Source organism: Ranitomeya variabilis, chromosome 4 (genome assembly GCF_051348905.1).
Source record: "Ranitomeya variabilis isolate aRanVar5 chromosome 4, aRanVar5.hap1, whole genome shotgun sequence".
NCBI classification, from domain to species: domain Eukaryota; kingdom Metazoa; phylum Chordata; class Amphibia; order Anura; family Dendrobatidae; genus Ranitomeya; species Ranitomeya variabilis.
Window position 1 is genome coordinate 90,001,717 of NC_135235.1, and position 24,313 is coordinate 90,026,029.

The 24,313-nt window shown below is 40.3% G+C and overlaps 1 protein-coding gene across 5 annotated transcripts in view; it reads right to left on the bottom strand.

Annotated features, from left to right (window-relative positions):
- PRKG1 (protein kinase cGMP-dependent 1) overlaps positions 1-24,313 on the bottom strand; it is a 1,588,699-nt gene that overhangs the window by 1,125,641 nt on the left and 438,745 nt on the right. For all 5 annotated transcript variants that reach the window (XM_077258875.1, XM_077258877.1, XM_077258873.1 and 2 more), the window contains exon 2: positions 3,481-3,647. In XM_077258875.1, coding sequence (XP_077114990.1) covers positions 3,481-3,647 — 167 coding nt within the window. The remainder of the gene's footprint in view (positions 1-3,480; positions 3,648-24,313) is intronic.

The following is a 24,313-nucleotide window of genomic DNA, read 5'->3' on the forward strand; positions in this document are numbered from 1 at the left end:
ATGCGCTCATATCCGGCCGCACGGCCGGATGCGGTAGTTAAATGCCGCTGTCTGCGTTTGACAGCGGCATGTAACTAGTTAATAGCGGCGGGTGATCGCGATTTCACCCGCCGCTATTGCGCGCACATGTCAGCTGTAAAAAACAGCTGACATGTCGCGACTTTGATGTGCGCTCACCGCCGGAGCGCACATCAAAGCAGGGGACCCGACATCTGACGTACTATTACGTCAGATGTCGGGAAGGGGTTTGGGACTGTTATTGTAAACCATCGATAATTGACACCAATCTTGAATTGATAGGGTTAGTCTGAGATGAGACAGGCTATGTATTCTTTCAATGCATGGTACTGGTAAAAATGTGCAGCTGTTATGTGATTAATCTTTTCTTATGTTTAACCTAAATCTAAGGCTCATCATAATTAGACTTTGGGTAGCACAGACCATTAATGGAGGTGGGTTTGATTCTCTGGTCAGGATGTCATTTCATGGCCACAATTGAAAGAAGTTAAAAAGAAGTGTCTCTCGCTCTGGAGGATCTATCCTATCCCACACTATGCAGACAACACCTTGATTGGGCAACGTTAGAGATGAGCAAGTTAATTGAAATTAATAAAATTATTTCTTGAAAAAATGGGATTTGCAAAAATGCAAACATTCTACAATTCGATTCACATGAATTCCAGCAAAATGGCAGCTGGCTGGCAGCTATTTGGCTAAACTTTGAGGGGCGAGAAGGGGTCAAAAACCTCTTAAGAATTGTGTAAAAAAAATTGTGTCCACCAGAACCCCAACATTTTTGCTATTCAACTCATATGAATCTCAGCAAAATGGCAGCCATTTGAGAGCTGAGAAGTCCATCTTGATAACCTCTCCCACTTCTGCTGGTCCTCTCGTTAACTCCTCTGTCTTCTATCTTCTGTCTTCTTCTCTCTCTTGGCATCTGGGGTTGCAGTTCTTTATTAAGCCCAATTGGTGATCACCACATGTGTTCACATGGAGTATAACGCATGTCATTGACGTGAACAACAAAAGTAAAACACTATGTGACACCACAGGGCCTGGAGAAGAATGGCTGCTTTGGAAAGAAGGAACAGAAGAAGAAAGAAGAGAGAAAATAGAAAACTGAAGAGAAAAGTATAAGGTGCTGTTTGAAGAATCGGTGCCAGCAAGATAAATCTGAGAGCCAAGGAAGGCAAGTATAAAAGAGTTATTTTAATCCATCCCAGCTGATTTGATTTGAGCCAAATTAATTCAGTACAAATCTAATTTGTATTCCAAATTTGATCCAAAGTGACAAATTTGAATTTTGGATGAATAACTCTTAGATTTCTACATACTATGCAATGCTTCTTTGTCCTCTTTGTTGGCACTCCAAGAAAATCAAGGTTTATTTCCGGTTACAGCTGCTCGCAGGAAGTCTAAAGAGGAATGGACTAAATGTGATACTGGTTGTGGGTCACTAGTAAGTTCTAAGTTGTAGCCTTCAGCCCAACCCCTTGAAAAACCACTGATATAAAACCAAACAAACCAATAGCGTGAACAGACTGGGACAGAACAATAATAGAGCTGAACTCTGTAATGGAACCCAATTGATTATGTCAAATTCAGTAGGGTCCAGAAAGCAAGATGTGACAGGTGAGAAACAAAAGCGAAATGAGGCTTCATATCAAGCCAAAGCAATAACCAGGATCAGCAATAAGAGTAAATGAGATATAAGAAACACATCAAGAAAATATATGACTAGCTGGACCAGCAATATCATCATTGTACATTCATGGTACCTGGAGCTACACCAAGTGCAGGAAAATAGCAGCTGTAGGAGCCAAAGGGAAGCTAACAAGTATTAAGCATACTATTTTCTTTTGTTCTGGTCTTGCAGTCCCTATGTATTCTTTATCTTAAAGGGTTATACCAAAGGAACAAGTCATTATCTTTTCAAAATATAGGGGATAATTTGCTGATCACTGGGCGTTTGGCTGTTTGGACCGATAGTAATCCTGAGATCTGGGCTCTGGAACCCAGAGAATGAGCTCTGCAGCCCTGACTTGAATGGAGCCCAACCTCTGATCCATTTATTGTTAACTGAGAAATTTGAGTGCTGAGATCAGCTATTTTCAGCAGTCTTATTAATATTGAATGACGCAGAGGACGTACATGTGCTCCTACGCTGTATTTAGAATGGGGCAGCAGAGCTTCATTCTCGGTTATCCAGATCCCTTATCACGGGATTTTGGGGGGTTCAAGTGGATGGCCCACTAGGGATAAACATCAATAGGGAATGACTTTATTTTGGGGAAAAAAGCTTTTAAAGCGAATCTGTCAGCAGGTTTTTGCTATGTATTCTGATGACAGCATGAGGTAAAGGTTAAAAAGTTGAATTCAACAATGTGTCACTTAAATGGATGAGTGCTGTTGTTTACTTACAATGAAGGTTTTGTCACTAGGACATTATCATTGCTGTAACAAGCTGCCACATGTCAAGTCGTCCTACTCCACCCCTTCCTGTGATAAGCACCTACTGTTAATAGACTATGTACATACCAAGCCTGATGGGGGCGGGGTTAGCTTTGTCAGCTCTGCTACATGATACATTTAAGACCTCTGATTGTGTCACAAGTGCTGTACCCTGTAATCTAAGTAATACATGGTTGGAATCAGGGTCTCTGTGCCTACATTATGCTGTTCTCAGTTGAACTGGCAAAAACCTGGTAACAGATTCCCTTTAAGTAACTTATTCTGTATTTTTCTGGGCAAAATCACCTTTCTGATTGTATTTTCTTCAAATATTTTGTTTTGTTATACTAAAAACAAGCCTAAAAATATCATTTTAATCCTTATGACTGTCCTTTAAATATTTGACAAGCCATTTGGAAATTTTCCATGCTAAAATATTATCCAGTGTCATACCCTGAATGTTCACAACAACTCAACTCTAAATTAGGGAGTTAAGCCAGATCTTGCAATTTTACTGCCATGGGGCACTAATTAGCTGCAATTAAGGCTTTTAAATTGATTATTAATTCTTTTGGTTACGGCCTGATCAGAAAGGTAACTATCCAGTTGCTGACAAAACTACAAGTGCTAGAACAAGCCTCCGTTGCTTGAGTTGCATGGCATGCTAGTTACTGAGCTAAAAGTCATAAGATTGTCAATGGTCGAACTAAAGCCAGTTATTAAAAACTGTAATCTCCGAAAAAGCCTTTGCTATGGGATACGTGACTCAGAAGTGCTCTCTGGACAGCCACAGTCATCTCACGAAGGGATATCGTAAAGTGTACTTTTCGGTAATAAAATACATGACCTCATTTTTTTTCTTACTTTATATGTTTCTCGGTAATTGCGGGGCTGCAGACAGTCGTGATGGATGTAAATACAACTTTCCCTAAAAAAGCACTGCTCAATTTCACCCAGACCGGAAAGAAAATCTTCAACTCTTGTACAGTAAAAGCAAATAACCGTGGGAAAAATAAAACACAGTACCTTCCATGACATAGACCAGCGACCCCACGTCCCCTTCCTTGATGATACAGCTGTCTTTGCCATATTCAACAGGATACATACAATCCACTATCTCTTGGATCTGGGAAATCTCAAGGTTCTTCATGAAGTCATTATCAAGGATCGCTTCTTTAATTAATTCCTTGGACCTGAAGCAAGAGACACAATATTTAGTCATATCCTGGAGGCGGTAGCAGTAACACTGAATGATAAAGGCACAGTGTTCTAGCAGGCTTTTATCTGCCAGGGTGTAGAGTGACGTTTTATGCATTTTTCATTGCAACTTGGTAACTTTAATACCTAGAGGTTGGTAACTGCTGTTTCAAGCTTATATAATAAATCTCATTATAAAAATACAGCAGAAAGTAAATTTAACTCAGTTTTACCCTGCAGTGTCGGTAGCATTACTCCGACATATCAGTGCAATATTTCATTTTTTAGACTCGCAGGATTATGTTGGTTTATGCTTTATAAATAAAATAATAAAAGTCAATTCTGTTATTGGCAAGTTTAATAGGAAACAGTAATCATGAAGTAAATGAGAATAATTATCTTTAATAATGTGAATTTTCTGCTCCTCGCATTCTCTTTGATGTCAAGTATATACAGATGTATCTGCATATTTCATATATCTTTTTTGTTCAGCATAATCATATCATTTGTGGGTAAAACAGAGTTGTGCATCTAATATTATATACAAACGAATAACTGAAAGAATCGTTTAAAGTGCACTTGCCATGACACGTGCGCTTCAAACAGGTGCATGATGAGTGTGCCAGTAAAGCTAGTGAGGACAGATAAGCTTTACTGCCATTGAAAACCCTTTATGAATTAAAGGTCTCTTACCTGTATCTTTCCTGCTACTGGGAAACTATAATTCCCACTGACAAACCATACTGGGAGTTGTAGTTTCCCAACTCCCAGTGGTTTATCCTGAAGAAGAAGTTATATACTTCGAAACGCGTTGAAATAAACCACCACCTTACTGTACCATACTGGGATATACATCTCCATTCTGTCGGCAGTGCGGAATATTGTCCACTAGCTCCCTCTACAAGTCTAATATTTGAATCAAAGCGTCAATGCTAAGAACCCATTCATACATCAAACTACTGCATGTACCAGATCCTTTTCCAAAGATGAAGACAAAGACCAAAATTAGTTAATATTTGAGTTTTCGGAAAGATTTCTGCCTCTCAAAAAAATAACTGCTTAGAAATGTTAGTAATAGGAAACTCCTTTAACCTTTTGCCGCTGCACCCAATATTCATTTTTGCACTTTTGTTATTTCTTCCCCTTTCTCGTAGAGCCATGACTTTTTATTTTTCTGTCGACATAACAATATGAGGGCTTGTTTTTTGCACAATGAGTTGGTTGCAGTATTGAATGATACTACTACTCCCCCTCCAACCTCCAACTGGCTGTCATTTACCGCCCCCCAGGGCCAGCCACCACCTTCTTTGACCATTTCACCACCTGGCTACTTCATTTCCTTTCCGCGGACATCCCCACTATCATCATGGGTGACTTCAACATCCCCATTGACACTTCCCTCTCAGCTGCCACTAAACTTCTATCTCTCACTTCCTCCTTCGGCCTCACTCAATGGTCTTCTACAGCCACCCACAAATATGGTCACACACTGGACCTCATCTTCACCCGCCGCTGCTCCCTATCTAACTTCTCTAACTCACCTCTTCCTTTCTCTGACCACAACCTTCTCACATTCTCTTCCCTCTCCACTCCATGTCTACAATTCCCACCCCACAAACTTTCACACCCTCGCAGAAATCTTAAACATCTTGACCTACATTCATTCTCTGAATCCCTCCTCCCTCTCACAGATATAAGTTCCTTACACAATGCGGATGACGCTGCCGCTCTATATAACACCACAATAGCTGTAGCTTTGGAATCTGCTGCCCCACTTACACATACCAAAGCTCGCAAAATCAACCGACAGCCCTGGCACACCAGCCTGACCAAAGAACTGAGGCAAGCTTCCAGGGCTGCTGAGCGCAGATGGAAAAGATCCCACTCCAACGAGCACTTCATCGCATTCAAACAGTCCCTCACTACTTTCAAGACCACACTAGCCACAGCTAAACAAACCTACTTCTCATCTCTAATATCCTCCCTGTCGCACAACCCTAAACAGTTATTCAACACCTTCAACTCTCTCCTCCATCCCCCAGCACCTCCTCCCTCCCCACTCATCTCAGCTGAAGACTTTGCTTCATTTTTCAAGCAGAAGATTGATAACATCAGAGACAGTTTTGGTCAACAACTCCCAGAGCCCTTCCTCCCAACTTCCCAGCCTTCCACCTCCAAAACCAACTTCTCCACCATTACAGAAGATCAACTCTCCACTCTACTCTCAAGATCGCATCTCACCACCTGTGCACTTGACCCGCTCCCATCCCACTTCATCCCAAACCTCACCACAGTCTTCATCCCAAACCTAACCCATCTCTTCAACCTATCACTAACAACTGGTGTTTTCCCCTCAAGCTTTAAACATGCCTCCATCACACCTATCCTCAAAAAGCCCTCTCTTGACCCATCCTCTGTATCTAGCTATTGCCCTATATCACTTCTCCCCTATGCCTCCAAACTACTGGAACAACACGTCTACCTTGAACTGTCCTCCCATCTCTCTTCTTGCTCCCTCTTTGACCGCTTACAATCTGGCTTCCGGTCATACCATTCCACTGAAACTGCCCTAACTAAGGTCACCAATGACCTCTTAACCGCCAAGAGCAAGCGACACTACTCTGTCCTCCTCCTCCTCGACCTGTCGGCTGCCTTTGACACAGTGGACCATTCCCTATTATTACAGACCCTCTCATCCCTTGGCATCATAGACTTGGCCCTATCCTGGATCTCCTCACACCTAACTGACCAAACATTCAGCATCTCCCACTCACACACCACCTCCTCACCTCGCCCCCTATCTGTCGGAGTCCCACAAGGTTCAGTCCTAGGGCCCCTGCTCTTCTCCATTTACACCTTTGGCCTGGGACAGCTCATAAAATCTCATGGCTTTCAGTATCACCTCTATGCTGATGACACACAGATCTACATCTCTGGACCAGATATCACCTCCCTACTAACCAGAATCCCTCAATGCCTGTCCACTATTTCATCCTTCTTCTCCGCTAGATTTCTGAAACTTAACATGGACAAAACAGAATTCATCATCTTTCCCCCATCTCACGTGACCCCCCCAATGAACCTATCCTTTACAGTAAATGGCTGCCCACTCTCCCCAGTCCCACAAGCTCGCTGCCTCGGGGTAATCCTTGACGCTGATCTCTCCTTCAAACCACATATCCAAGCCCTTTCCACTTCCTGCCGACTTTAACTCAAAAATATTTCACGAATCCGTACATTCCTCAACCAAGAATCTGCAAAAACCCTAGTCCATGCCCTCATCATCTCTCGCCTTGACTACTGCAACCTCCTGCTCTGTGGCCTCCCCTCTAACACTCTCGCACCCCTCCAATCTATTCTAAACTCAGCTGCCCAACTAATCCACCTGTCCCCCGCTATTCCCCGGCCTCTCCCCTCTGTCAGTCCCTGCACTGGCTCCCCATTACCCAGAGATTCCAGTACAAAACCCTAACCATGACATACAAAGCCATCCACAACCTGTCTCCTCCATACATCTGTGACCTCGTCTTCTGGTACTTTCCTGCACGCAACCTCCGATCCTCACAAGATCTCCTTCTCTACTCCCCTCTTATCTCCTCTTCCCACAATCGTATACAAGATTTCTCTCGCATATCACCCCTACTCTGGAACCCTCTACCACAACACATCAGACTCTCACCTACCATTGAAACCTTCAAAAAGAGCCTGAGGGCCCACCTCTTCCGACAAGCCTACAACCTGCAGTAACCACCAATCGACCAAACCGCTCTACCCTTGCCTACTGTATTCTCACCCATCCCTTGTAGATTGTGAGCCTTCGCGGGCAGGGTCCTCTCTCCTCCTGTACCAGTTATGACTTGTATTGTTCAAGATTATTGTACTTGTTTTTATTATGTATACCCCTCCTCACATGTAAAGCGCCATGGAATAAATGGCGCTATAACAATAAATAATAATAATAATAACAATACCAAACATTTTAGCATACAATGTACTGAAAAATGGGAAAAAAAAGGCCAAGTGGGATGAAATGTGGGAAAAAAAGCAATTCTGATTTTGTGATTTTGGGTTTTGCTTGTATAGTATTCATTATATGAAAAAAAAAATACATGGTTATTTGATTTTCCTGGTCAGTAGGATTACAGCAATTGTCTTGCATATATTTATTTTATTTTTAAGTAGTGAAAATTAAAAATCACAAGTTTAAAAAAAAAAATTTGGGGTCACCATTTTCCAAGATTTGTGTTCTTTTTACGTATATTAGATTGAGATATTAATCACCTTTTTATTGCATTTTTTAAGGAAGTGTAGTGACCAGGAAAAACACAATTCTTGCATTTTACTTATAGTTCTCTCTACAGAATTCACCCTAAGGGGTAAGTCATTTTAAATTTTGAAAGAGTTATCTTTTAAAGACTTGGAAATATCAGATACTTTTTTACATTTCTTTATTTTCATGGGATAAAGAGACATGATTTTTCCAATTTTTTTATTTCTTAAACATTTTTTATATATTTTTTATTTCTTACTTAATTTATTAGTAGCCTTATGGGACATGAATCTTTAATCACTTATATTATATATTGCAGTACTACAGTACTTCAAAATATTGTGGAAATGGAGGTGTTCAATGAAGCTGGCTCAGGACTACTAAGATGGCAGCAACTGCTGAAGACCAGCTGTCATGGTAACCATGGGTGTTCTGCAAATGTGTTGGGCAGGGCAGATGGGAGCCGATGCACGTGAGCATGAGCAACTGTATCATTTAAAAGTGTTGTCTGAGCTCTGTTCCTATTTTGTGTGTGTACCTAGGCTACAGAATGCTGACAGCTTGTAATATACTCCCTGTCAGCATTCTGTACCATTGCCTAGATACCACACTTTGGTATGTGAACAGCTCTTTCTTGATTCTGGAGAAGCTGGTCACACCCCATGTTTTCCTGTCTGGAAGAGACTGGACAAAACATCATAACAAACTCCATGCCCCCAGTCTCTGCTAGACACACACAGTGTAAGTGGCAGGACTCATCAGATTGAACTAACCCTCTGCTCTCCAGGAACCCCATGAAGGAAAAGGCTTCTACATAGGTGAATATATAATGTACTGTGTCAGTCTGTCTATCTGTCTATCTATCTATCTAGCTATCTACCTGCCTTTCTGTCTAGATAATATAGGGTGTAGTATTATTTATATGGAACCAGCCAGTATGAATTGATTGACAGGGGATCGGGGACAGGTAAGAGATTTTTATATATACATATATATATATATATATATATATATATATATATATATATATATATATATACAGTATATATATATATATATATATATATATATATATATATATATAGTAGAAGAGCACTATGGAGGGCCATATAGGGGGCACTAAAGGGGTTGCCAGACTTGACACAAAAGTCTGCAGTCATTTTATGTGACTGAAGACTGTTGAATTGGGACAGCATGCAGTATGCACACTCTCAGAATTCCCCAAAATTCCCACAGCAAATGGGAGATCACGTGACCGCATGTATGCAATCTGCAAAGTTACAGTCAAGTGCTATCTAGATATGCTCAACTTTTCTCAACAGGAGTGTATTGAGATAAGCCAGGTATATTTAGTCAGTATGAGACCACAATTGCGCAAATCATATAGTGCTTATATACAGTATAAATATCTCTAATATATAGGGGTCATTACATGTTTGTAATGCTGCAAGTTGACATTGACAAGCTGAATCCTAAAAGTGTGTAATATGTGCTTTGTTAGGATGTCGCTCTACTTGCTTATTCGAGCGGTTGTCACATGATCGCTAACATGCGACTTGCAGACTCGTGGTCATGTGACAACTAACATTTCCTGCTGCTTCTCTCATTGTTCTATTTTTCAACTGAGAGAAGCAAAGGGAACGTCAATCATCTCATGAGTCATGACTACAAGTCTGCTCGAATCAGCTAGTAGAGCAAAATCCTAATAGAGCGTATATTACACACCTTTAGGACTCAGCAAGTCAGTATCAGCTTGCAGAATTACAAACACGGGGGACACCTGTCAGTCTAAGGGAGCAAACCAGGGAAAATCTGCTGGGGTCCAGACACTTGAGCTAGTCTTCATAGTCAGCGGTCAGATATTAAATGTAGGTTTCATCTGAAATTCAGCAGAATTAACTAATAATGGAACTAATGTCTGATTTATGCTGCTCTGGGGTGTCATGTAGTAGGAATCAGCTGTCAGGCTCCTTATTGAGTGATAAAATACCATTGGAAGCCTCAATGTCATCCATTACATACTGCTGTCTCCAGATCACCATGTAATGGCTCAGTGTGGAAATAAAAGTCATTCTATCAATTTAATTCAATGATGCCAGTTAAGATGTATTATGAGGTTCTGCAGTAGCTATGTATTATAAGGTTCTGCAGCAGCTGAGGTATGTATTATGAGGTTCTGCAGCAGCTGAAGTGTGTGTTATGAGGTTCTGTTTCAGCAGAGATGTTTATTATGAGGTTCTGTAGCAGCTGAGGTGTATTATATTTTTCTGCAGCAGTTTAAGTGAGTATAATGAGGTTCTGCAGCAGCTGAGGTGTGTATATAGAAACAGTATCAATACAACAGAATTCATAGTATAAAGTAAAATACTAATGAAGATCCTATAACATAAAGTTCACGGGCCTCACATGTTATGGACACTCCTCATATTAGATTCAATTACCCAAAAGCAATGAGTCAAAAAGTCCCATTAAAAATAATTGTATTTAATTGTATTAAAAATATTACAGAACAGGTATAAAAATATAAATATAAATAGACAAGGTCAATAGAAAAGCTCAAGTGATACCAGACTAGCTCATCCACTATGAAGTATAAGGGGTAAGGGATTTAAGTCGAGAAAAATTATATTTTAGAAAAACAGTAATAGTAAAGTGGCAGTGACTAAACGTTGCATTATACCCTTGTTAGATGCCTCATGTCTCTCAATTAGAGCTACTAATATAATTTGGAGCATCTCAGTGGAGAAAAACCGCACTGTTCCAAGATAAATATCAAACAAGCTCAAAGATGCATGAAAACAAAAGGGAAAGTGGATGCTGCTTTGGCAAATAATCCAAATATTCATTATCTATGTGAAAGTCCATTGAAAACATTTAACAGTTTTTAGGATTTTTAGGAAAAACGAAAAGCCATACTAATAAAATGATCGGGACTAAGCATACACATTACTGGATTTATATCCATGTGGTCAAATCATGTGATGCTCCATTGATGCGCAGTATAGTAAATGGCAAATGACTCTGAATGCGCAGCCACCAGCAGCGATAGACGATCTCGTTGCATCCAGCCCCAACGGTAATGTTTTAATAGGTCAAATTGCAATGAGCGTGTAGCAACCAGACATCACGTGCAAATCCCCTTGAATATTAATAATAAAAAGAAGATGAAGCCTGAAAGACTTTCTGGTCTGCCTTGAAATGATGAAGTGTTCTGTGGATGAACAGGACTGGTTTGTGCAGCATCAGAGAAGTTCTCGATGCCTCAATGTCTGTGATCATCACTAAGACACGAACAGCATCAAAATCTTCAGTCTTAAAGGAAGCCAGGAGGAACAGCTTGATAATTTCATTTAGATATTGCTTAGCATATTAAGCTCTCGGCTGCCTGAAGGAACCGGCGATGTGTGGGGTTCCCAGGAGCTTTGAAGGGTTCCGACAGAACAGTTTTTAAGCATGTGTTCTGCCTTGCAGCCAGTATTGGGTGTCTTACAGAGCCTTGCTTTACTGCTTGCCGAAACATTTTATGCAAAGTGAAATTGTGTATATTCGGAGCCTGTAGAGCCATAAACGACGTACATTTCCAGTGCAGCTCCAAATCCCATCTCAGGCAGAGGCACTTTACCTGCAGCCATACAACCTCCCAATGGAAGCAGTCATGAAAACTTTTCACTTTAATCCCTTTAATGTTTCATTAACATGTGTTGTTCAAGAAGAGACATTGTAGAGATTTTCTGACAAGCGACTCTCCAATGGTTCAGTTATAGGAAAGGGACCTCAGCCTGTAAGCACGTAGGTGGCGAAGCGAACATGACCATGATCTGAGCCAGACTACAGAAAATTCAGCTTGATCCTTCCTGTTCTAGAAATAAATAATACCTTGTGCTTCATAGTATTAATTAGCCAATATAATGCACATTAGAAAGTGAATGTACAAATGTAAAGGGTTGTCAGAACATGGAGGTGATCGGGAACTGCAAAAAGCAGAAAAATAAAAAAGAAGCTAAACATACTTACCATCAATGCTCTGCACTGTTACTTACTAGATGTAAATGGGAGGCTAATAATGATAAAGTGCTGGACAGGTAAAAATCAAAATAATAAATAACTTTTATTGCGGAAAATGATTAAAAAACAAAAAACTTTATAACAGTGAATGTCCCAACACAGAGGACGCAATTGACATGTGTTGGTGGGTGAACAAAGAAAAAAACCCCCTTAAAGTGGTAACCCAAGTGGAAAAGATAAAACATAATCAATTCATAATGACATGTGCACAATGGAAATAAGAAAATTATATTGAAGTAAAAAGTCAATCAATATAAGGATATAACAGTATACATCCTGGCAGCCAAGATGGAATTGGCACACTCACCAAACACACCAGACGTGCATTTCATGAATGCTTCATCAGGGGTCTAATTCATGAAACGCGCGTCGGGTGTTTGGTGGGTGTGCCAGTTCCATCTTGGCTGCCAGGATGTATACTGTTATAACCGTACATTGATTGACTTTTTACTTCAATATCATTTTCTTATTTCCATTGTGCACATGTCATTATGAATTGATTACATTTTATATTTTCCATTTTGGATTATTACTTTCCCCACTCTGTTTTTTTTCTCTTTGGTTCACTCATTAACACATGTCAATGGTGTCTTCTGTCTTGGGACAACTACCATTATTAACTTTTTTTGTCCTTTAATTATTTTTTGCAATAAAAGCTATTTATTATTTAGTTTTTTTCCCTGTCCTGCACTTTATCATTATTGGTCTCTGCTATATACTACTGCTATTTAGGACTCGCCACACCTCTCAGGGTTATGGTTTTGGTTTATATGCTAGATCTAAATGGCACAGCGCTACAGTACTAAAAACTGCTATGTACGAATGGAGGCATAACTATACATGAGCGAATCTCACCAAATTAATTCCAGGCAGAGTCACCCAAATTATCCATGAGATTCGATTTGATAAGAATTGAAAGTGCTCTGATTGCCAGGAAAATACATTTCTTAAACTCTTTGGTCTCTCCGAGACCCAAAACAGAAAATTAAGGGGATGGAAGTTGTTAAAAGAAATAATGATATACATTATGCTTTCTCGGGCTACAAATTATCAGCACCGGTCTTCACGTCTTCCTCTATAGCAATGAGGTCTTTGATTGGTCTCACACGGTCACGTGGTTGGGAGATACACAATGTGACCCTAAGAAGCCTATCACTGACCGCAGCCCTGGAGAGGAAGTGCTGGGGAGCTGAGTTGGAGGAGGTAACTTATGACCGGTAAGGGCGTAGGACAGGTGAGCATGTTTTTTTAATTACTTTTACCCCTTCACATACCTTAAAAGAAACCAACAAAATAGCAACAACCTGACTGCCATTTTGATTAATTCGTGCACATCAGATCCAAAAAAAATTGGATTTTCTGTAATCCCAAATTTTGGGAAAATTTGTAATCAATACAATTCATTACAGATTGATTTGCATAACCAAAATCTAACACTTAAGCAGTCGCACATAACAAAGGCAGCACGTATCTGATAATTATTTCATTGTCTAGCTTCCTCAGCAAGAAGTGTGGCCTGATAAAAAGGGAGTATTAATTAGCAGCAAATGGGTGCGGACTAAATGTGACACTGTGTGCCAAAATTGCAACTAAATATTGGTGCAAATTATTGGTGTATAGTTGGACCACTACAATAATATGTGGGGCATAGATCGCAGAATTGCACCAAATTTATCATACAGCATGGGCTACTTTATCACATTTTAGGCTGTTTAATGTGAGCTTATACTATGTAACGTTTTTACAGTTTTAACCTAATTAAATGCCCCATTAACGGGGAAGGTTTCCATATTGCATCTACTTTTTTAGTCATATTACAAGACTTTGTGTTGCATTTGTTATTATGTTCCTTAATGTGGCTACAAGTGGAAGGAGCATAATTATAGTAGGTGCAGGGTTGGCAATCGCACCTGGGACATGGAGACTAGATGGCCCAAGCAGTCCCTTTGGGACATATGAAAAGCCTATTACTATTTAAGACTGATAGTTGGGGACCCTGATGGAGATTTTGCATTTGGGCCCATAAGCTTCAAGTTAGGCCACTGTATACTACTGCAATGAATTTAATCATACCGCGCCATTCTAAGTGACATCACCGGTCTGCAGACTTTCCTGGTCACACTGTGCTCTGGGTGACCTGGAAGTTGCTTCACAATGTAAGCCCATGGAGGGTCAGAACAAGGTTCAGAATGAGGTTCCATAGGCTCAGCAGGTTCAGAAATAGAACCGGCTGTCATTCAGTGCCGGGAGCACGGTCACAACTGACACTCTCTATACACCGAGTGGTGACTGAACCCACTTCTATGACTGAACGTCAAATGCTGTAGGGGGAATAAATTCCTCCCGGCAGCGATGCTCTCAGTGCAGCGGCTGTATGGTGTCAGAGTGCTATTAACCTGCAGATTAACTCCATATCTTAATAGCACTATTTTACATGACAGGTCCTCTTAAACAAGTTTGCCATTTTTAGAAAAGTGGACCTCAAACAATTTGATTCTAGTGAATAAACAAATGCAGAGACTAATTACTCTCCCCTGTCGCAGTGCCGACGTGGCCTGCTGCTTCCATTTATGGCGGCAGCAGTGATGTCATGTAAGCACATATCACTGCTACAACCAGTCACTGAGCTCAGCGCTTTGTGCCATCTAGACGGGCTGAGCCGCTATGCTCCGTGACTGGCTGCAGCAGTGATGTGCGCTGTTCGTGTGACATCACTGCTGCAGCCAAAACACAGAGACAGGATCCATGGCGGAGAGCTGGTGTTGGACCTGGACAGGGTGAGTACTATCTGAATTTTTATTAGAATCAGATCATTGAGGACTACATTTCTAAAGCGGATAACCACTTTAAAGCTTATTTAATGGCTCCCTAATGTCTGTTTCTGGATTTTCATGAAGCAACCACCAGAGGGAATTAATAGTGAAATAATCTGAATTATGACTTAACCAGCTGAAGGTTCAACATGTTTGACTTTAGAAGTTGCCACTTGTAAACTTTGCTCAGTTTTTTGTATTTCTTATTACTACTAGTATCCAGAAAATAAGTAAAATATTGAGGAAGGAAAATCCCTTTTTACAAACAAACATTTTTAGATGTTTTTCCTCATCTAAAATGAAAGGACATGTTGACATTTAGACATGAGATTACAAGCTCCAAAAATTATGGCAGCCCAAAAAATTGAATGACTGCATGAGCTTCTTAAAGCCTCTTGGATTGACCATATAGAAAGGTATATTGTTTTCCAGGTCATTAGAAGGAAGTGGATAATGGAACCTTGGCCATTTACTATCAATTTTCCATGTCACAGGGCAAGTTGGAGATGCCAGAAAGTCCCACAGAAAGGACTATTTTTCACTGGTGACCTCTGATCACAGTATAATGATTTCTAGCGTGTTCCTTTGAACTGCTTCAAAATTAGAGGCTTGGAGAAGTGTCATCAATAAAGTGGGATTTATATAATTGTGCTTTGGGATTTAAAGACCTTAATTGAATAAAGAGATACTCACGCAAGTACAAAACCCTCAATTTTCTATGGCTTATTTCATGCCTTTAATATGCTAAAAATGTAAAGAAAAAAATACAAAAGTGTAGTAGAAACTATTTGTGCATAGATAATGTCACATGTTTAAGGGAGAAAATAGAAAACTGTTTAGAATATAATAAAATCTAAAGGAAGTCTTACTCGCCTTGCCAACCTTGGCCTCTCCGATTCTGACCATCCTGATTCTCCTGCCAGTCTCTGTACTTCACCACAGATATCACATGCTGTCTAGATACATGACCTCTGCAGCCAATCAATGCATAGCTGCAGTGGTCACGTGGCAAAACCGCAGGGGATCAGCTACAGGGAATGGTGTGCAAGAAAAAGTGTCATAATTGGAGAGGCAAAGGATTGGTAAAGCGAGATTCACACATTCATTAAGTCAGTATTTTACCTCAGTATTTGTAAGCCAAAACCAGGAGTGGGTGATAAATCCAGAAGTGGTGATGTGTTTCTATTATACTTTTCCTCTGATTGTTCCTCTCCTGGTTTTGGCTTACAAATACTGATGTAAAATTCTGACCAAATACTGAACGTGTGAACGTGGCCTAAGACTTTTTTTCTTAATATAACAATCTAAGCTGTGTTGAGTTTTACATAAGGTTGGATGACCCATATAAGACATTGAGATCACAAAGACTTAAGAGAAAACCTAAATTAAGTCTTCACTTTCAATCCTATATAAGAATGAGATTTCCTGTACTTGTAAATTTAACTTGGACTTATCCGCTTGGCATTTCTGGACCAGCAATGTTTTTTTCCGTGAGCTCCTCATGCATTTGCATCTGGCTCCAGCACATTCACTAATGCAAGATTTCTCAGAGGGTATCCAGTAGATGAGAAGGAACAGGCATGTCAGTCCACAACTTAGTGACAGATTTCCATGGGAAGCAATGAATAAATTGGACTCTTCCCAGACCTGAAACACTGAGTAGATACATCCAGTGTTGGACTGAGATGGCAAAGGCCCACCAATAATATTGATTCTAATGGCCCATTGTTCAGCTACATGCAAAATAATCTGTCCCTAGCACACAATGAACTTCTGATTTTATGTAATATTAATTTGGCTGGCTTGTTTAATTTATGATTAGAGGATACCTTTTTCTGCAAAATGTGAATCAAGTATAATAGCACTGCTCATTAACACTCCTTTACAGGGGCCTACCGGAGGATTCTCCTATTGTCCTGTGGGCCAGTCCAAGCCTGCATCCATCTCAGGTCATTCATATATGGTCCAGGAAATCTGTGTAATGTCATCTGAGATAAATTTTTGCTTCGTTGTATGTGATTAATACTGGGGACCAACAAGTATTCAACATGTGTGTATACTTCAACTGGAGCTTGGGTCTGGCACCTAACAATCCCAAGTACTAAGTGGTACTACAAGCTGTTTTGAGTGGAAAATGGGATATACACAGTACAGTATATGTGATCACTGTCCATAAGGTAATAATGGGAATTTGGCTTGTCATTAAAGTGTTCCTTTGGAAAACCGTTTAACTATTCCATTTAGAACAAACATGACAAATGGGATTAGGATCCTGTGCAGTCCCATTTCAAAGGGAAGCAGAAGGGCCCTGTTACTTTATATGGGGTTTGTCTGGTTTCCATTTGGTGTCAACTTTTTAGAGCAAGGATGGAGAGAGGATGGAAGCCAGCATGCAGAACTTTTTCATCTGTTTTAAAAATAAACAAGGAATGGAAACTACACAAACCCCATATAAATCAGCGAGACCTTCTTCCATTTGGAACAGGAATACACAGGATCCTAATTCCATTTTTGTGCTCTGTCTTCCTGATCTAAATGGAGCGAACAAGTGGAAAAGGTAAATGCTTGTGATCAGGGCTTTATGTTTTTGAAAGAACAGCTCTTCTTTTTGGCTAACACTGCCACATGAATAAATCTTAACAAATCAACATATGTTAAATTTAATTTAATTTTTATAATATTTAAATAAATAAAACAGAAATAAACTGAATTTGTGAGTCAGGGTGTCTTCAGATTTTGGTCTGATTTTATGTCAAACTTTAAAGAAATGAAAAAGAAAAATCTCTCTAGTATACATTCATTTTATATATAACCAGCCTGTAAAGTGAACCCTTATTCAGAATATGGTAATGGTGTTATTCACATCTCATCATAAGAAGCAGCATCAGAAATACGCCGGACAAAGGAGAACCCATTAGCAATGTAGACATCTTAAAGGTTCTCCTGACCTGCTCCTGCAGATCACAGCAGGGGAGGCAGCATGAGTGGGTTATGCTCAGCTCCATCATATGTACTAAAGACTATTTCCCACATATCCAGAAGAATCAGACTTTGGCTCTTATTTAGATAAATCGGGTCCCATGTGTCCATTTATTCAATGAGAGCACATTGATCAAAAATACAATACCTCTCTGATCAAGTGCCACCTAAAAGGAAGCCAAGAGTCAACTAAAGCTCTGCTCTCAGCCCTGAAGGAATTTTAAACCCCGGGCGATTTTTTTTTTTTTTTTCTTTTGTTTTTTTTTTTTCCTCCCCTTCTTCCAAGAGCCATAACCTTTCTATTTTTCTGTCCACACAGCTGTTTATGGGTTTGTGTTTTGCAGGACAAGTTGTAATTTTGAATGACATAATTCATTTTATGATGTGATGCAAGAAAAGCAGAAAAAAAGAGTGGGAAGAAAAGTGCTTTGAAATTGCAAAAAAAAGTGCATTTCAACAATTATAACAACTGATACCGCGCTTGGGTGATACAAACAGAACCTGGCTAGCAAAAAACAAAAACCACATAAATATATATGGCAATAGGTGTTTGAAATATTTAAGATCCAGGACAAAATAACATGTTTCTCATCAGGAATAATCTACCTAATTCAATGTCCATGTGGGAAATTGTATGTTGGCAGGACTAAGAGGAAATTAGTGGTACGAATAAAGGAGCATCTGAGAAATATTCAGAAAGGGTTCTTAGGTCACCCCCTATCCCGTCACTTTAAAGAGAAACACAATATGAGTGTCAAAGGGGTGCAATTTTGTGGGATCCAAAAGGTCCGTCAAAATCCAAGGGGGGGCAATTTCCTGAAACAGATGTCAAAAATTGAGTCTGAGTGGATATTTAGGTTGGACTGCCTTACTCCCAAAGGCTTGAACCACGACTTTGAACTATATGCCTTTCAATGACACGTGTGGAGTTTTGTGCCCAAGTGGCACGTTTAAGTCTGTTATGGTCATTTTTAAATAATGTCTGGAGGCAGTGGAAATACATTTATATAAATAATTTTAGGGACATTTTTTTAGCATATTTTAAGTACTGGTCCATGTTTGAATCCATGAGGGTTATACATGATTTTAAATAATAAAGATAGTTCTCACATATTTTGTACTTTTCTTATATATGCATTTTTTGTATATTTTTATATTTTTATGCATATTTGCTCAGTGTGGCAAATATTTATTTAATAAACATATATTTATATTTTTAATGCGGTATACACCATTCTGAATATGGTCCAGAGCTAGTTTTGTTTGGAGGTCTTAATAATAGTTGACAGGAAGCGTATATTCTTTTACAACCCTGATATGATAGGGTAACATTAATGTGGTGCGACAAATAGGCTGTTATTTTAGACCTATATTAAGTAAGGCAGGTGGGGTGGGACCTCAAGCCCTGAGGGGCAGGCACAGGTGCGCAGGGGAGGTATATAATAGAGGAGTTCCTAGATAGGGCATCAACCCTGATGAAGAAGGGCGATTACCCTTCGAAACGCGTTGGTTAGTCTTTTTGTCCTAGCAGGGCTCCGTAGGCTCGTGACGTCACACGCTGCTTGTCAGCGGCGGCCATTTTTTTCTTCAGTGTAACCAGGGACGCCTCCGGCCGGGACGTCTTCCTGGCTCTACACTGAGTAGCTACAGCTATCAGACCTGCACGGCTCCAGGCGGCACCAACCCTCGTCTGCCCACCTGTCCACCAGCAAACGCAGGTCATCTCATCCTCGCACCTGCCGGGTCTATTGGGGGAACAGACACATCACCTCCGGGAATCACAACGAGCAGATCAGCGGGATCACAACACAGTACATCTGTTCCCTGCAGACCATACCTCTATTCGGTAAGAACTTATGCACGGTCGTTACCGAGTTTATTCTAGTATATAAGTAATGCACAAGGTACGGGCACTATATGTGTCCATGGTATCACATTGCAAGTAACATACAACTGAATGTACGGTCTAAACAATACGCAGGGTGAAGGCTCACACATTAGCTTATAATTGGATGGTCACAACGTGTAGCCTATCACCTATTGCCATATATATTTATGTGGTTTTTGGTTTTTGCTAGCCAGGTTCTGTTTGTATCACCCAAGCACGGTATCAGTTGTTATATGTATTTGTTTTTCATAGAAGTGGCACATTCTTTGGTGTTACCAGCAGCTGGGTGATTCCATTGGTTATCCCCACTCAGGTAGTGGGCATTAGTGGCGAGCGCCAGTGTCATTTGTATATTCATTGGCATTTCAACAATTGTTTTGGGGTTTTTTCATTTACCATATTTACTAAATGGTACATATGACCTGGCAATATGATTCTCCAGGTCAGTACGAGTATGCAGATACTAAATGACTATTTTTTTTTTTTATTTAAGTGGGGAAGAAAAAATTGGAAATTATGTTTTAATTTTTTCAGGCTTTGGTGTTGTGTGTGGTAGGGCCGGGTTGTGGGGTAAATAGAGTAGGCACCCGCCTAGGGCAGTACCTCCTGCCTCCCTGAGGGGAGAAAAAAGAAGATAGTCCAGCTGTGGCTGTGGGTGCGGAAAGCGGCAACAGAGGAACAGCGTCATAGGTGGCAGGGCCAGATAACAATGTGCCCATTATTAAAGAAAATGAATATGAACTACTCCCATCATGACCTACACAGGGATCTTCAGCTGACTCTCAGCTGTCATGAAAACTCACTAACACCCCGCGATCACTAAATGGGTGTGCCGATGGAAGCGTGGAATGACGCGCCCCCTGACAGTGCTTGTTAAATGCTGCTACCAGAGATGAACAGCAGCATTTAACAGGTTAACAGCGGCAGGCGGAGCCCATATCAAAGGCAGTGACTCCACTTTGACATAGGTAAACGTCAAAGGTCATGAAAGGATTAAAATCCAAAAGAAAAGCTTGCTGTGAGTAGGGTTGAGCGAAACGGATCGTTCATTTTCAAAAGTCGCCGACTTTTGGCAAAGTCGGGTTTCGTGAAACCCGACCCGACTCCAGCGTGGGATCGGCCACGTGGTCGGCGATCTTGTCGCCAAAGTCGCGTTTTGTATGACGCCTTCCCCGACATTTTTTCAGCCAATTAAGGAGTGTGGGCAGCGTGATGACATAGGTTCCGGCGGCGTCATAGAGCCATATTACCGTTTGGGCTGCAGTGATTTCCGCAGTCAAACACAACATATGCTTTGCACGGAGGAGAGAGAGAGAGAGAGAGAGAGAGAGAGATATTAAGTAAATGTAAAAAATAATCCACATTGACTTGCATTGGGTTTCGTGTTCTGGTCCGGAACCCGACTTTACAGTAGAATCGGACGATTTCACGCGATCCGACTTTCGAGAAGGTCGGGTTTCACAAAACCCAACTCGATCCTAAAAAAGCAAAAGTCGCTCAACCCTAGCTGTGAGCTCTCTGCTCCACAATATGAGAAGAGGTTGTCCAAAGAAGGCAACCCCTATAAAAATCATATATACGAGAAAGAAAGGTGTGTTATATCCATGTGTGTACGCTACAGAAAACATTTAAGGGGTTCATTTCTGAAAACAGTTCCTTCGGTTATAAAAGGTCCTTTGGCAATTTGTGGAGGCTACTGTCTACGATGAAATATGATATGGTATAACTGTATTTTCAGTCCAAGTGCTGTCCATGAGAAAGACTGGCAACACGGACATTTAATTAGGCTGCTAAGGCTGCTTTCACACTAGCGTCGGTACGGGGCCGTCGCGCTGCATCGGCCCGACGTACCGACGGATACTGTGAAAAAAATGCCCGACGTGGGCAGCGGAAGCAGTCTTACGACGCTTCCGCTGCCCCATTGTAAGGTCCGGGGAGGAGGGGGCAGAGTTTCGGCCGCGCATGCGCAGTCGAAAATGGCGGACACGACGTGCAAAAAAAGTTACATGTAACTTTTTTTGTGCCGACGGTCCGCCATAACATGACGCAACCATGTGGCACTGCGTCGCAATGCGTCGCTAATAAAAGTCTATGGAGAAAAAACGCATCCTGCGGGCAACTTTGCAGGATGCGTTTTTTCTCCACAATGACGCATTGCGACGTGCAGTGCCCGACGCTAGTGTGAAAGTAGCCTAAGATGACAGTGTCTTCACACGGATCACACAGTTATGTGGAAAAAAATTGCAACATGCACTAGTTTCCTCCATATTTTGTATAAGACTCCTATTCAAGCCCATAGGTGCACGAAAAAATTGGATCCCACATGGATCAATCTTATAGCATCTGATTTTTACAGGTACATTGCCATTGTTAACATAAAAACCTATATTTGGTCTTGTAAATTGTATTAACTACATAATAACATATTCCGCAGCACTTTACAATTAAGCGGGGACATGTGCCAGCAATAAAGGCATCATAAAGTAACACACAGTTCAACAGTTACAGGAGGAGTGAGGGCCATTCTCACAGGTTGCAGTCGATAAGGAAATAGGAAATATTGATGTATAAAATCGAATGCCATACAGATGCCATACGGCTGACATATAAATGACAAAACAGATGAAAAATGATAATTTTTCTGGTTAAAAAATTGGAAGATTTTCATAGAATCATATAATATTAGAGTTGGAAGGGACCTCCAGGGTCATCGTGTCCAACCCTCTGCTCAATGCAGGATCCACTAAACCATCTCAGACAATGTCTGCCCAGCCTCTGTTTGAAGACTTCCATTGAAGGAGAACTCACCACCTCTTGTGGCAGCCGTTTCCACTCATTGATCACCCTCACTGTCAAAAAGTTTTTTTCTAATATCTAACCTGTATTTTTATATGTTCACATAAACTTAGTCTAAATGCTTCATTTCCCTACAGCGCCTCCACAGGGCAAATGAAACATTACATAGCGCCCATTTCAATCAATGTACTGTATATGTAATTCATGACAGAACAGATCATCCAAAGGGAGAGATGCTCTTCGATCAGGATCTCTTTGCCTGAAAGGAGAGTGGTTACAGAGGACACCCCTAAGACATATGTTGCCAGAGCAAAAAATATACCTGTACTATTCAAGTATTTTTTAACTGAATCACTGATTGTGGGCAAAGTAATGTGAAATAAAACAATAAAATGGGGTCAATGGCAGATTTGGCTCCATAAACCAGACAGTAGATGTGTAGAATTGTGTTTCGCACACAGCCCATTGGTTGCATATGTAAGACAGATAGAAATGATCAGTAGGCGAGATGAGGAGGGCTTTGTGGATGAAGAACATTCAGCAGTAAATGACGCAATGTGCTATTACGAAAGAAAAAAACAACAGCTCATAATGATACAGCTGTCCTGATAAGAAATATTACCACCACTCGAGAACTACAAACTCGGCAGCCTGAAACACCTGCCCATAGACATACCCAGTTGTTGTCAGGGCTCAGTTTACAGATATCATTAGACCACAAATGAATATTGATGTTGCACAGCTGTTTTCTCTGTTATTTGTGGTTTCTTCACACACATTTTTGCAGTATTTTTTTTTTTTACTTCGAAAAAAACACTATGAATTTTATGAATTTTTTTTCTAGACTTTTTTAAACATGTGTGCATATTTTCATGCTTTAAGTTTTTACTTATGTCCATGAGAAAACGCATGAATTAAAGCTGGCACATCTAGAGAAAAATGTATTTGGGAGAAACTCTCCAAAACCTAAAAAAAAGGCATCAAAAGTATAAAAAAAATCTCAAAAAATGTTTGTATTGGATTTTAGGTGTAAGTTTTCTACTTGTGGACAGTGACATGCCAGGTCTTGGAAGCCAGTATGAGGAGACTTAAATGCCTTGCATGCTCCTCTGGTAAATTAAATATGAAAATTGTCTATTCAGATATTCAGAAAGGAAAATAAAAATGGCCCAAAAATGCAGCATCGTTGAAAAGGGTGTATTGGTAAAACATGGCTGGTCTGCAAGTTTTAGTGATAATATTGACAGTCATATTACAATATGTAATGTTTCCTTAAGATTTTGGAGTCAATGTCAATTTAAAATATAGGTTTCTATTCAATTTTAGGCAGAAATGTAGCATAACATATTTTGCAATTATGTACATTATTCCACACACACAAAAAAAGACAAATTCATTAAGTGATGTATGCCTTACTCCAGAAGACTGTTTTTATCAAAACTAGTGTGCAAAATAACAAACTTGATGATTTGGGGCCATTAAAGAGGCCCTTCCATCAAAGGGAGCCTTACAGCTAGTCAGTTTTTAATAACTTGATGTCATAGACCTAATGGAAAAGAGAATAATTATCTGGGTAGAAAGACAAAATGAGCAATTGTAAGTATGTAAGGAGGTGGCGGGGACCCTCACATGCCTTCTCTCTTCTGGACGCTGTTCAAATGTGTCATGTGCGGCACCCTGCTGATTTACTAGTGTGCGATTTACTAAGGTTATTATACTGTAATGAGATGCATTTGTCATGTATTGTGTGTAACCTTAGAGACAGTATAGGACTGTAGGGGGATTAAAATAGAGGGGGCATCATAGAGATAGGATAGCATAGAATAGATAGACGTGTTAGTTACATACAGG